The 15,570-nt window shown below is 39.4% G+C and overlaps 1 protein-coding gene across 4 annotated transcripts in view; it reads right to left on the reverse strand.

Annotated features, from left to right (window-relative positions):
- The window catches only part of tpcn2 (two pore segment channel 2), a 44,708-nt gene that overhangs the window by 10,918 nt on the left and 18,220 nt on the right, over positions 1–15,570 (reverse strand). For all 4 annotated transcript variants that reach the window (XR_007957421.1, XR_007957422.1, XM_052029139.1 and 1 more), the window contains 11 exons: positions 13,244–13,308; positions 11,205–11,308; positions 10,511–10,595; positions 9,709–9,795; positions 5,912–6,031; positions 4,071–4,130; positions 3,830–3,958; positions 3,203–3,252; positions 2,211–2,310; positions 1,087–1,158; positions 172–254 (listed from right to left, as the gene is read on the reverse strand). Coding sequence is in view for 2 of the 4 variants with exons in the window: in XM_052029139.1 (XP_051885099.1) it covers positions 172–254; positions 1,087–1,158; positions 2,211–2,310; positions 3,203–3,252; positions 3,830–3,958; positions 4,071–4,130; positions 5,912–6,031; positions 9,709–9,795; positions 10,511–10,595; positions 11,205–11,308; positions 13,244–13,308 (955 nt within the window). In the remaining 2 variants the exon portion in view is untranslated. The remainder of the gene's footprint in view (positions 1–171; positions 255–1,086; positions 1,159–2,210; positions 2,311–3,202; positions 3,253–3,829; positions 3,959–4,070; positions 4,131–5,911; positions 6,032–9,708; positions 9,796–10,510; positions 10,596–11,204; positions 11,309–13,243; positions 13,309–15,570) is intronic.

Genomic DNA, 15,570 nt, shown 5'->3' on the forward strand with positions numbered 1-15,570 from the left:
AAGCTCATTCAACAGCAAACTCATCCAAGATATGAAAAGGCCACATCAGACCCAACCAGTCTGTCCATTTCCATAGAAATGGGCACAAAAATACAAATATTTATTCCTTATGTACTTGCACCAACAGTTTAACACCAATGAGAAAAGATTTGCATTCAAACTCAAACTTGCCTTGAATTTGTAGAGTTATAGGGAGCTGGTATTTTATCTTTAAAAAGTACTACACCAACAATTGCAAACACATAATATGCAACCTGTAACAGAAAGACAATGGTCAATAAGGTAAGCATCAAGCCTTGTAAGAGAAGCTTTAATTTCTACATTACACAAAAGGGAAATGCTATATTCTGTTTAAGTAAAGTGACAGCAGTATTTGGCAACATCATATTTACATCTACACTGATAGCCACCTTCCTGTCACGAAGCACAAATGCCCAGCTCTATCGAGATGCATAGCACCAACTCTTGAAAAAAAAACGTTTTTTTCCCCCTTTGGTGGGGGAGGGCAGTGGTGTAGAGTGGAACTGGAGAACCACAAATGTTACTTAATGGCGTTAAATGTGATGAGAAATGTAGTTACTGAAAATTTGTATGCTCAGCCTCAAGAGTCTTCTGGGCTCCAGAGGGTGAGGCAAGCTTGCAATCTATTAATTCAAAAAGATCTCACCAACTGCATGAACCACAAGGCAGGTGATGTGGGCAAGCAGGTGATCAGAAATGTGAATGTTTAAGTATGCCTGTCCACAGCCTAGATGCTATTGGAAATAAGAGAAATGAGGAAATTCAGAGATAAAATTGAGAGGAATTATCAAGAGGAAAAAAAAAGGACAAGTAAAAGTACATAAAATAAAAGAAAGAAGCATTTTAACAAAGAATTTGTCTGGAGCAAGGGAAGCAGGATGAGAATTGTTTTAGCACAAGCCTAAAAACTGAAGCTCGTATCAGTCATCCTACACATCATTAAAACTATTTATTCCACAAGCATGCATTCAAACATGAGATTTTAAAATTACCTTATTTGTTAATGCATTTTAATATCATTATCTTCTTAACAATGGCTAAGATCATCAAAGTTCCACCACTTACCGCAAGAATTCCAGCGAAAGCTCTCAAATTCTTAATCAGATCAAGAAGACTACTAGCAACCAATGCCATCAACTGTAAAATGCAAACAGTAAATACATGAAATAATTCCAGCACACAAATCAGGCAATTTATACAGAGTGGACAATACAAAGAAAACTACACGTTTCCAGGTCAGTCTCCACTACGTCAGGAACAAATCTTGCTTAATTATTTTCCTCGCCAGTTGGGATATTCTACAAAAACACATTACATCTATGAAAATGGCATGTGCCTGCAATCGGGTTTTCAAATCAAACACAAGGCCCTGTATTGTTGTTTGCAAAACTAATACTTGACAAAAAGATCTACAACTATCACATTACCATTCAAAACTACATACAAAAGAGGCACATTGTGCACACAGTAAGGAGTCAAAATTTACTTGCATCAAATTTGCTACATTCAGAAAAACCACCATTTGAGAATTCACGTCTGACAAGTTACTCCACTTCACTTTTACTCCGTTGAGATATCCCTCACCTGTGCCCTAACTTCAAGCTGCTTTCACAAGAAGTTTGGAGTTCTGAAGCAGGACAAAGATCTACCATGATAACTTAAGGATAGAAGAGCTTGGGGTGGGCCATACTTTCTCACCCAAAAAAAAGTAACATATTCAATAGTGCCAAGAATCCTCAGTTCCCCACGGTATAGAATTTCAAAGACTGACTAAAGTTACATGGGAAAACCCTGTTCAGACTGCAGGAAAAGTTGCAGGCTAAATCAAACATATTGATGTACTTTTTCAACGAATCCAGTCACTTCAAGAGTTTCTATTAAATTGCATAGCTGATCAAATTTGAGACAGATTGCGAACGCAGAACTACCAAAGACCAACCTGCTTCATACTGAGAATTACACCTTGTATACAAATTATTGCACAATTTCACATTGAAACACACCTTCTCATTACATGAAGTTCATGAAATTGAATTTAGTAAAAGGAATACCCAAGTTTTTTAAAATGTATGTTTCCATAGAGTATATTAATTGGACTGATTACACACCTAAACCTTTATTAATCTTACAAATTCTAATTTCCATTTAAAATTTAAAATGCAATGTGGATATTATAATCCAAAAATCACCTTGACGTTGGGAATGATCCGAAGGAATCTGAAAACAATGAGCATATTTGCCAGTCGAACAATTTCCCAAAGAGTGAGCAGCCCATGCAAATCTGGATTCCTGGAGGGATCAGACATCAAGTTCTAAATTTGATCAATTAATTCTGATAAACTATAGACAGCTGTGGCAAAAAGACAAATGCTGGGCATATCAACCAATAAAACTTCTATAAATCACCCTCAATGGAGCATCTGAAGTTTCATTTGATATTCTAAAGCACCATGTCATACAAGATGTATTTTTTTTAAAATAACATCAGTCTAAAAATTAATCATTAGTAAAAAAAAGAGAAGCAGAATGCAGACAAGTGTAACCACCTATTCCCCGATCTTGGAGACCTCAACCAAAATTAAAATGCAAGCAACCTTGCAGTGTGGAGTGAAGAGTTAAAAGAATGAAAATGTATTCTGTGCAAATGTGAACAACTACAAATTTGGGAAAATGATGAGACACTAAGCTTCAAATTCCAAAAGGCCAATACCATTGTTCTGTCACCTACAGATCAGAATGCCCAATTGAGTTTTAAGCAATACTTCATGTCTTTTGAGCATTCTTGATGCAAAGAATCTGACTGGTATGCATTTTTAAAGTTCACACTTTAGATAATAATTCTGCTAAAATCAAACTAAAAGAATCTTTTGGGCTTTGAAGTGATGGGAAAACCTACATACTATTAAAAAAAAAGTACTATTAGAATAGGAAGACGTCTTTTTTTTTTGAAAATGAAAATTTATTTCATATTAGAGGCAAAAAGAACACCCGTTTATAGTTCCTTACTCCTCTGGAGAAGTGCACTTATAATCAAAGATTCCACTTGCAAAAAAAAAAGTGCTCTTACAACAATACTAACTGCCCAGAGAATGATCTGAAAAAGAGTAGCAAATTGATTACATTTTCTGGAACATTACTTAATAGGAAAATGTTATCAATTTATAATAAATTCAAAGCATACCATCCAGGATGAGGGAAGCCATATTGTACAAAAGATGACAGCTGTAGAACCTATATAAATAAAAAGGTCAAAAATTACTCATGGTCACACTATTCAACAGTTAGAAATTGTTCATCTAATTGGCTTGGAAGCACTAGGCTCTTTTTTCCCCAGACAGCAAATGAGCAGTAATTTAAACAGGCAAATTAAACTGTCAGCCCACATTCAGCCAAATAATACATAAGGAGCAGGCTCAGAAACAGAGACTCGAGGGAACAGCTACCAAATGTCAAAATTATTCCAGCATCAAGCACTGCAAACTAAACACTTAAATCATTGGCACAACTCCCAATGTTAACGATGGCACCATCATTAACAAGCACACATCTCATGCATGTGTATTTAGAGCCAGACTTTCATGCTGTTCAGTAAACTGCTGTGATAATTTTCTCGAGAGCTGAAGCAAAACCAGCGTATCACAGGCAAAACATCTTGAGCAAACCTCTTTCACCATAATAATACAGACTGTCTTCATCAAAGTCTTACATGTTAATAGATTAACTATTGAGGCAAGGTCATAAGTTTAAATCCATGAACAGCTAAGAGGACATATATATTTTGCCCATTGAGATTAAAAAGTACACTTACCATTAGAATGAGAGTTAGCAACCCATCAAATAGATTGCTTTTGTACGAACAATAACCCTTAATGCCTAGAGCAAAAATTTTCAATGCCATTTCCAATAGATAGTACAGGACAAAGGAACCATTCACAACCTGAAAAAAAAACCAAGAACACAAGTTTTATTTCCCTATGGCCATTTTAAAAACTTGAAAGGAAATAAAAATCCACTCATTTTCCAAAGCAAATGCATGTAAAAATACTTACCCCAGAAAAGAACCCATCACGCTCAGAAACGGGTTTCTCTGCATCAAGCACCAATGCAACCTATTAAAATATGGCAACTCAATTACCAGAATTCTCATCACTTGCATTTCAGCTTTCCCTATAAAATTTCTACTCCTGCACTTAAGGACTTTCCCTTGCATCATTCAGCTAAACAAGGAACCGCAACCCTAGTGCACTTTTTTTCTTTGCAACAGTTATAGAGGCTGATGAAGGGGATGCAATAGATCATCTACGGAGATTTACAGAAGGTATTTGAGCGCCACACAAAAAAAAGTTAGCAAAACTGAAGCAGAGTGAAAGGGTCAACAACAGCAAAGCTGGGAAACTGGCTTAAAAGATAACACCAAGAAGAGGTTTTATTAAAAAAAAACTTTTTTTTCCCCCCAGACTTGAGGATGGAGGACAAATGGGGCTTCCCAGGGGTCAGACTTGCAACCACTGCTTTTGAAGACTTCGACAAGGAGGTACAGTCCAAATTAGTCTCAACTGCAAACCTTGGGTGCGTGTTGACAGACAATGACAACAGGCTGCAGCACAACACATGGGCTGGCTGAACAGGCAGAAGTGATAGATGAAATTTCATACACAAAAAAGTGTTGGATGCTGGACTTTAGCAGGAAACAGAGAGAGACAATAGGATGCTGCCAAGTAATCTATAAAGGGAGTGCAGGTGTATCTGCACACAAATCCTTGAAACTGGTTGGGCAAGGTGGGGGTTACAACGCAAACAGTAACCTGAAGATTCATCAGCAAGAGTATGAACTACAAGAGAAGGGAAGCTACAGCCTCCACATAAAATACTGAATTGGCCACAATTAGAGTATTGCAACTAATTTTGGTCACGTAATCATAGGAGGGATGGAGGGCTCCCATGTGGGGGAAGTTTAAAAAGAATTGCAGAATTCCAGAAACCCAAAGTAAAAACAGAAAATGCTATAAATACTCCATGGGTTAGGCAGGGTCCAGAAACATCATTTGCTAATCACGTTTATTGTCCCTCTTATCACAGATGCTGCACAACTTGAGTATTTCTGGTTTCTAGTCAAAAAAGGATTTACTTCCAAAGGTTCCAGGACAAGGAATTTCAGGTACAAGTTTTAATCTGGAAGATGTGGGGTAATTCACTTTGGAACAAAGATTGAGAGAAGATTTGGTCTCGAGCCATCTGCTAAACTATATCATCATCATACATTATGACTGATTCAGATGGTGTAGTTTAGCAGATGGCTCAAGACCAAGGAACAGAGGTTAACATTAAGAGCAAAAAGATGCAAAAAAAAATTCTTAATGCAAGTAGTAATTATGATCTGGAACCCACTGCTTATATAGATGGTAGAAACAGAATTAAGCCAGGGTTTTAATGAGGATTGGATAGACATCAAGGAGCTGAATGTACAGGGATAAGGGGAAAACTGCTGTATTGCTCTAGCTCTTCACCTGGTTACATTTAGATATGTTCTCCAAAGGCCCCTCCCAGTGCTACCCAATTCCACTTCAACATGACATGGTTTTAACAAGAGAGAGGAAGTGAACAATTTACAAGACCAATGAGAAGAATGCATGGGTCTCACAGAACTTTGCAACATTAAACCAAAGATTATCCCAAACAGTGTCACATTATAATGATAGTAATCTAACATATCATGGCCACACTGATTTGAATCCCTAGGTTTCTACCTTTTAGCAGCAAGTGAAGCACCAGAAGCAGCTCAAAACACCTGATAGGTCTGCTTAATTTTTATTATCTTGGATTAAGATATTTGTTGGAATGCCCACCATCTTTTCCTAGAATTCCATGGAAATAAAATTTAACTACTTACAAATATGCAAGTCAAGTGCACCGTAACCATTAGGTTTCCAAAGTAATCAGTGTAGCGGTGGCATAGCAGAGTCTGCACTTTTTGCAGGAACGGTGATCGATATGCTGGCTTTAGTGGGTGCTGAAAGGAAGTAATGCATTAAAATCAAATTTTTGATCAACCAAATGCAAAAATTGCCACGGAGAGTTTCGAACTAGTACTGTTAAATCCAAATCCTGGGATTAATCAATCCCGGCTAAAAGGTACACAATTAGACTAAAATTCAATTCGCAAGGGTATTCCCAAGACCGCACTTCATGTACCAAACTTCAATGACTTGTGATTACAAACCCATGGGAAATTAAACAATAACATCTCCATTAAGCACATGCAAGGTAATTCTGTGTGAGTAGATGTGCAGAAGAATGATAAGAGCAATATTAGAGGAATTTTCTGAATAAGGAATGAAATATTAAGACAAAAAAAAGATCTTCCAAGTTGAAATATTTGATGATTTTTTTTCCACTGCCTGGAACACACAAACTGCAGAGACCCAAAGCTAATCATACCAACATATTTAGGGTTACTACAGCCAACTGAACAGTAAATTCCAAAAATCTACATGGACATTTAATCAAAAATTGTGCACATTGAGGGGACAGAAATATTGGGAGGGATGACCAATCCTTAAATGGAGATGAAAGAACAAAAGGAAGCAAAGAAAATCCCAAGTGATAGGCAAGCAGACACTGGTCAGTTCAAGAGGCACTTCTAAATTATGTGTAAGTACAATCTTTCCATCTACCAAACTTCATGATTAAGCATTCTTTACAGTGAAAGAAAATTAAACAATGATTAATGCAGAGCTCAATTCCTATCAAGCACCACCCAACCCTGCTACAGCCCAGCCCCCATTAACCCACACAAATGCTCCACCCAAAAAAAAAGGACATGACAAAAATTCCACCACTGAGCTGGGAATTAAGTTCAAGTCATGATCAAAATGGCATCAATATATTCAGTTTTCCTTCCTCCATTGCTCCACCCCATCTTGGGAGCTACACTGTGCCAGTTTTTAAACTTTATATGTTTGCCTTGTGACTGGTAGATTACACAGGGATAACAAGCATTCAGAAGGATTTTAGATCCAGTGAAAGAATTCCAATTGGTCAGATTCAGTGGCACATGGACAGATTCAGGACCACACAATAGAAAGCAAGAACAGAAAACAGTTGTTAGGATACAAAGTACCTATGCAGAGGTGGGCATAGAAACAGAATCATAGTAGCATAACGTTATTGGGTAGCTTGAGAATGAAAGCAGTAAAAGACTAAAGTTACACCTTCTGCAATATCAAAATCAAATGATTCTTACTCACACCTCATCTTGGTGCAGTTACCAACCCCACCTCAAAACTCAATCCATTCATTTGGAGATTGAGAATTGAACAGCAATCACAAAAAATGTTAGAGTACAACTCAATGCCAACATTTCTTGTGGACAATCAGCACAGCGATGTGCATGGCAGGTTGCGTCTGATTCACCCAACTGAGCTTTTCAAGGTGAGTGATGAAGGGGATTGAAGAAAGTAGAGCAGTGGATGTTGTTTATACAAATTTTAGTAAAGCATTCGACAAGGTCCCACATGGTAGGCTCGTCCAGAATATTAGGATGCATGGGATTGTTACGGACTCAGTGAAAGTCCCTTTAAGATAGAGAGTGTGTGTGTATGTGTGTGTGGGGCGTGCTTACGTCAATAGAAGATAAAGGACGTAATGACGTTGTTGAAGAAGAAGAAAAAGAGAGAGAGAGAAGGGAGAGAGACACCAGCCTGCTTGTTTTCTCTATCGATGGATGAGAAACAATAACTGTGTTTACCACTGAAATCCATGTATGGAAGTTGGAAGTAATCCGGTGGAGTTCACTTTGTTGCTGACCTGTAGAAGGAAACAGGTATTTGTGTGTGGACGACCACGGTTCGGATGCTTTTCGGGGTGAGGAAGTCACTACCGAGTAAACACTGAAGTGTCGTTTGGGTTCCATCGTGGAACATTTGGATTTCGTATGTACTCTCTCTATGTTTTTCTACATCTACATCTTATCTTCAGACAACGGTGGTTGTTGAAGAAGCCCTTGCTCACGTTTCACCTTATGGCTTGCGGAACTGAACTTTAAGGACCATTCCGGAACTGGGAGTTTTGGACTTTGTCACACACACACACACGAAGAGTTTAGTTTTGGGGTTAACGTTCGAGGTTTAACATTTTTGAATTCTAACATACTAACATTTTTACTTTTATTTTACGTATTACCATAAGTAGTCATTAATAAAATAGTTTTTAACGCTGAATCATGCTCAGTGTGTTTCTTTTGTTGCTGGTTTGTGACAGGATCCACAGTGACTTGACTGATTGGATCCAAAATTGGCTTGCCCTTGGAAGACAGAGGGTAGCAGTGGGTGGGTCTTATTCTGGATGGAGGTCTATGACTAGTGGTGTTCTGCAGAGATAGAGATGAAAATGTGGTAGGGTGGGTAAGCAAGTTTGCAGACAACACAAAGATTGGTGGCATTGTGCATTACATAAAAGATTGCCAAAGGATACAGCAGGATATAGTTCAGTTGCAGATATGGGTGGAGAAGTGGCAGATGGAGTTTAATCCAGGCCACTGAGAGATGTTGCGCTTTGGAAGATCCAACATAAAGGGAGAGTACACAGTTAATGGCAGGACCCTTAACAGCATTCATTAACAGATGGATCTTGGTATCCAGGTATGTGGCTCCCCAAAAGTGGTCACACCGGTTGATAGGGTTGTAAAGGCAGCATACAGCATGCTTGATTTCATTAGTTGAGGCATTGAGTTAAGAGCCAGGAAGTTACGTTATAGCTTTGTAAAACTCTGGTTAGGTCACATTTAGAGCATTACATTCAATTCTGGTCACCTCATTATACAAGGGATGTGGAGGCTTTGGAGAGGGTGCAGAAGAGGTTTACCAGGATGCTGCCTAGTTTGGAGGACATGTGCTCTGAAGAGAGCTGGGGCTGTTTTTTTCCTAAAGCAGTGGAGGCTGAGGAGAGATTTGATAGAATTTCATAAAATCATGTGAGGCATAGACAGAATAGACAGCCAGTATCTTTTTCCCAGGATTGAAATGCCTAGTACTAGAGGGCATGTACTTAAGGCAAGAGGGGGAAGTACAAGTGAGATATGTTTTTTTTATAACACACACACACACACACACACACACACACACACACACACACACACACACACACACACACACACACACACAGAGTGATGGAGATCTAGAATGCATTGCCTGGAGTGGTGGTAGAGGCAGACCACATAGGAGCATTTAAGGGACTCTTAGACAGGCACATGAATATGCAGAGAAGCGAGGGATATAGTCAACGTGCGGGGAAAGAGGGATTAGATTAATCAGGAGTTATTCGTTTAATTAGTTCTGCACAACATCATGAGCAAAAGGGCCTGTCCTGTGCTGTATTGTTCTATGTGTTTCATTGAAGTGACAAATCTGTTGTGTGCAAAAGGCTTTAAAACTTAAAGGTTTTAAGGCTTGAGAGTCCTTTTGACTTGAATTAAAGCTCAGAAGTGGAGACTATGTTACTACATTGCAGAATCAGTGCATACAACAGCATGAATTTTATCCCCATGTTCCTTGTTACTTTTTTTTAAAAAAAGTCACCAAAGTTTCTTTGAAAACATCAATACATGGAATTAATATTTAATTTCATCTCTGAAGCCCAGGCAATCCCATATCCAAGCATACAAAAAATTAATTCCATTTGATCACAAACCTCTTTCATGGTTTCCTTTTGCAATTCATCAAAGAGGACTCGAAACTGTTCTGCTGTAACACAATCATGAGTGTATGCCTTGGCTTGCTATAAATGCAAAAATGATTGCAGCAATTAAAACTGGGCAAACAGATAATGTATTCTTGGAAAATATAGCCAATTACATTATTGTGTAAGAGAGGTTTCAAAGCAGAACTACTACCCGATGATATACACACACATCAACACATACATATATACTATATATACACACACGTGTATATAAAATAAAGGCACAGTATTCCCATTCCGACTGCTGCCAATACCATACTTCAAGAGATTAAAAATTCAAACAAACATTGACAAGTTGCCAGAATTGAAGATGAACCTTATGCCCAAATTTACTTCAAATTTTTCCCAACCACCCATGTATCCAGCATAAAATACCCTCCACATATAGTTTGTCTTCAGCCAACAAGCTAAAGGAACATTGACAGTGAGCAAGAGCAAAAATCCTGGATGGCAGCTAGTGCCAATTTTAGCATCTTAAAAAGCTTCTCTCTAGGTCAGTTGACTTAATCTGACCTACAGGCCTTCTGTCGTCCAGGTTCTATTTAGAACTATTAGGTCACTTTTGCCAACCAATCCTGCTCTTGATTGCTTTGCCTCCTCAGATGTAATAGAGCAAGGGAAAAGTACAATCCAGGTGATAACTCCAAGAACATTTTAGGTAAATATTGAGTATTTTAATGCCCTTTTCCATACCAAGAAGGAGCTTCTCACATACCAAGGGAAATTCGGTTCCAGACAAAAGTTGACTCACCTTAATAATTTCTTGCTTGTGCATTGGAGACATTGTTACTTTCTGCAGGACTTGGAGCACTGTGTTGGTGCTTACTGTCATTCTCCTAATTAAAATAAAAGACTGTTTTAAAATCATGTCATTGCAGCCAAAGCTCATTGCCAACTTTTCCACAGCAGAGAAACACAGAGTTTCCAGCCCCACATGCACTCAAAAGGCAATCAGTTTCAATGCTGAGAATCCTTGCCTTTGGGTTCAACCTCCACCTCCGTGCAAGATCTTCACTCAGCCACTGTAATATCCTGATGTGTCATGCAATCCTCCACCATCTGAACAAAGCCCAACTGAAATCTGTCATATCCCAGACCACACTATCCCACTCAGCCAGTATTTGCTTCCCGACCTCCCACAAAAAAAAGCTTGAGGTTTGCCATCTTAAAATCTGATCACATTGCGAATTAGTTCATTACCAACCTCCTCTGTTCCCATATTTCCTCTACAAATGCAAAGTTCATTAGATACACTATATAACAAGATAACCAATTATAAAAAAAATTGTTTTTATATTTGCTGGTCAATAGTTACATCATGAATCAATATACAAGGGAATACAAATTTAGAAAGTGAATTCAAAAGCTTTGACAATGGAATATTTCAACCTCAGGACAGACTTAGATCACGTTCCCATGCAAGCCTTAGGAATCTAGTAGCTTACAAAGAACCCCTTCTTCCAGCTTTAGTTGCACGACCACAACAAAGCACCTCAAATGCACCGCGAATTCCCAAGCATCTTCGCACAACGGATGTCTGAATGGAACTCTACAGAAAGACAGAATAAACTATATGAACAAATCTTGTAGGAAATAATGGGAGAAGAATTTGCAAAGCTTCCATCAGATCATCAATGGACAGTTGATGGAGGCTCAGTGGGTCAAAAGGACCAGTTTCTATGCAACATCTCTATCACGTAAGAGTGTCACTTGGATAAACTACACACGGATCCACAAGAGACTTATTGGAAATTGACTTTGTTTTCATTTGACTAGAATTCCCATTTTCTCCTTTTAGAAAACTTTCTGGAAATGATTTGGCTTTTTGCATAGCAAATGAAGAATCCATCAACATCACCACCAAGCAGAACTCGCATCACTCCTGGACTTGGCTTCACGAAGATTACTCCAGCCTCTTTACAGCATCGGTCCAGCAGCTGACAAGAATCAAACCACAATTCAAGCTCCAGTCCCCAATATTCAAGAATCTGTATGCTCAACTAAAAAGAAAACGAAAGCACTGAGCAAGAGCTGGTCCATCCCCAGAATGCGTGGGGTCTTGCTAAAGGAAATAATTGGCTTACTCAGACTGGGGAAGACCCCTCAAGCATCATCATCATTCTGAATGTCATGATTATGTGCAATTCCGGCTTCACATTGTTCAAACTATCAGAATTTGAACGAAGTAGTTAACTAATATGAGAAACACACAAAATGCTGGAGGAACTCAGTGGATCAGGCAGCATCTTGGGGGGTGGGTGGAAAATGGACAGTTGACGTTTCAGGTCGAGACCCTTCATCAGGCCCATCTGATCTGCTGAGTTCCTCAAGAATTTTGTGTGTTGCTCCAGATTTCCAGCATCTGCAGTCTCTCATGTCTCCGAGCTAAATAATAATGCTGGAAAAAACTCAGTTCAAGCAACAGACTTAACATTTCAGATTAATGACTCTTCATCTCAACAGAAATTACAAAATTGAGGCAACTGTTAATTAAATGTCTCAATTTCTTGGACGTCTTTTTAGAACAATTGGCTCTGACTTGAACAGTAACCAAGCATGACTTTTTTAAAATTGAAAACTGCTCTTTTTCCCTTGAAACAGCTTTTTTGCTCTTCTACTGGAGTTCTTTGAATTGTTTACTTTCAGTTTGACCAATCTTTTTATGAACCCAAGGAGCCACGTATCCAAAATTCATAAGCACCAATAATCCTATCAGATGTGTGTGGAACAGGTGACATTTACATCAGAGTGATTCACTTTGTACTCTTTGCTTCATGTTTTAAAAGACAAGCCAATAACTGAAAGCAATCACAAGAACTGGGTATGGGACATTTTAGTTTACAAGCTTCCCACACCATTTATAAACAGCGTCACCATAACATCCTCTACATACACACTTAAAAATTATAACATTTCCCTAAAAGGTCAAGTACTGTGACAAAGACTAAAGACCAGATACCAGAATAGCTCATCAGTAACACAAAAATCCCAACTCCACATCTCTTAAATCTTCAAAGGAGATAAGAAGAACTTGAATGCATCTTATGAGCAGCATTTGGGTCAGAGCTGATAACATGTTTTGGGGCAATTTATATCTGGTTTGTTGCACAGAAAAGTGACAGACTACGCTGCTGCAGTTTATAAAGCAGAGGCAACATTGAATGCACACCTAAATACTTGTTCAAACAAGACTGAAGTCAACAAATCAGCTTATTGACAAGAGTCCTGAAAAAGTCATTGAATAATCAAGATAAATGATAAATGTTCTCCAAACAAAAAAGGGAAAATTAAACTAAAACCACCTCCTTTTAATTCCACCCACAAATCCCAGGAGGAAAAGATTTAAGGAATATCAAACCTTGTGTCGAATCCTAGATCTACGGAGTGCTGCCTCATAACAGAACCACTAATCAAACTTGCCCCTGGGAATTCTCCTGAATGCCTTGATTGTTAATAGCAATCACTGCTCAAAAGGAATACTTACTAGTAAATATCCACGAAATTGATTGTAAATAACAGCCGTTAGTAAATTCATTAGCAAGAAGGTTCCTGAGGAGGGAAAAAAAAGCAGCACCTCAATTTTATGAATGACCAGATTAATTTTCTAGAAGCCACCAGACTACGTTTTAAACCCAAGTTACAGACATTCACTTTGACCAGATTCTTTGGCGGAGGGGGGTGGGGGCACGATGGGAACTCAAGTGATAGGGCAGGGGATGGGGCAGTTGGTGCACAGGTTGATGCAGCATGTAGAGAGACGGAGGAAGGATAAGCAGTTGATAGGGAAAAATCGCAGGTCAGTTGGATGGGTTGAAATGTGTCGATTTTAATGCAAGTAGTATCAGGAATAAGGGTGATGAACTTAGAGCATGCGTCAGTGCATGGAACTACAATGTTGTGGCCAGTACAAAGACTTGGCTGTCACAAGGGCAGGATTGGCTGATGAATGTTCTGGGGTTTAGATGTTTCAAGAGGGACAGGGCAGAATGTAAAAGAGGTAGGGGAGTGGCTTTGCTAATCAAGCCACTGATTATCACAGCTGCAGAAAGGGAAGACATCCTAGAGGGATCATCCACTAAATCAGTGTGGGTGGAGGTCAGAAACAGGAAGGGAGCAATCACTCTATTGGGAGTATTCTTTCAGCCCTCCAGTAGCAACAGAATCACTGAGGAACAGATCAGGAGGCAGATCTTGGAAAGTTGCAAAAGTAACAGGGTTGTCATCATGGGTGATTTCAACTTGCCTAATATTTATTGGCACCTCCTTAGTGTAAAAGGTTTGGATGGGGCAGAATTTGTTAAGTTTATCCAGGAAGGATTCCTGACACAATATGTAAACAGGTCGACTAGAGGAGAGGCCATTCTGGATCTGGTACTAGGCAATAAACCTGGTCAGGTGTCAGATCTCTCAGTGGGTGAGCATTTCAGAGATAGTGACCACAACTCCCTGATCTTTATCCTTGCCTTGGAGAGGGATAGGAGCAGATAGTATGGGAAAGTATTTAATCGGGGGAGGGTGAATTATGATGCTATTAGGCAGGAACTTGAGAATGTAAACTGGGAGCAGATGTACTCAGGGAAATACACAATGGAAGTGTGGAGGTTGTTAAACTTGCATGGGGTTCTGGATGGGTTTGTCCCATTGAGGCAGGAAAAGGATGGTACGGTGAAGGGACCATGGTTGACAAGGGATGTGGAATATCTAGTGAAGAGGAAGAAGCAGCTTACTTAAGTTTTAGGAAGCAAGGATCAGACAGAGCTCTGGAGAGTTACAAGGTAGCCAGGAAGGAGCTTAAGAAAAGACTTAGGAAAGCTAGGAGGCAGCATGAGAAGACCTTGGTCAGTTGGATTAAGGAAAACCCCAAAGTGTTCTACACGTGAGTGAAGAACAGAAGGATGACTAGAGTGAAGGTAGGACCAATTAGGGATAGAGGAAGAAACATGTGCCTGGAGATGGAGGGGGTAGGGGACGTCCTTAATGAATACTTTGCTTCAGTATTTACTGGAGAGAAAGACCTTGACATTTGTGAGGACAGCATAAAACAGGCTGATAAGCTAGAACATATCAATGTTAAGGAGGATGTGCTGGAACTTTTGAAAAACATTAGGATAGATAAGTCCCCAGGGCCAGGTGGGATATATCCCGGATACTACAGGAAGAGAGGGAAGATATTTCTGAGGCCTTGGTGATGACCTTTGCATCCTCACTGGCCACAGGAGTAGTCCCAGATGATTGGAGGGTGGCAAATGTTATTCCTTTGTTCAAGAAAGGGTGTAGGGATAACCCTGGGAATTATAAACCAGTGAGTCTTACTTCAGTGGTGGGCAAATTACTGGAGAATATTCTTAGAGACAGGATTTATGGGCATTTAGAGAATCATAGGCTGATTAGGGACAGTCAGCATGGCTTTGTGAGGGGCAGGTCATGCCTCACGAGCCTCATGGAATTCTTTGAGGATGTGACAAAGCACACTGATGAGGATAGAGCAGTGGATGTGGCGTATATGGACTTTAGTAAGGTGTTTGATAAGGTTGCCCATGATAGGCTCATTCAGAAAGTCAGGAGGTGTGGTATCCAGGGAAACTTGGCTATGTGGATTCAGAATTGGCTCACCCATAGAAGACAGAGGGTGGTTGTAGATGAAGTGTATTCTGCCTGGAGGTCAGTGACCAGTGGTGTTCCGCAGGGATCTGTTCTGGGATGCCTGCCCTTTGTGATTTTTATAAATGACTTGGATGAGGATGTGGAAGGGTGGGTTAGTAAGATTGCAGACGACACAAAGGTTGGTGGTGTTGTGGATAGTGTAGAAGG

Source organism: Pristis pectinata, chromosome 14, assembly GCF_009764475.1.
Source record: "Pristis pectinata isolate sPriPec2 chromosome 14, sPriPec2.1.pri, whole genome shotgun sequence".
NCBI lineage: Eukaryota > Metazoa > Chordata > Chondrichthyes > Rhinopristiformes > Pristidae > Pristis > Pristis pectinata.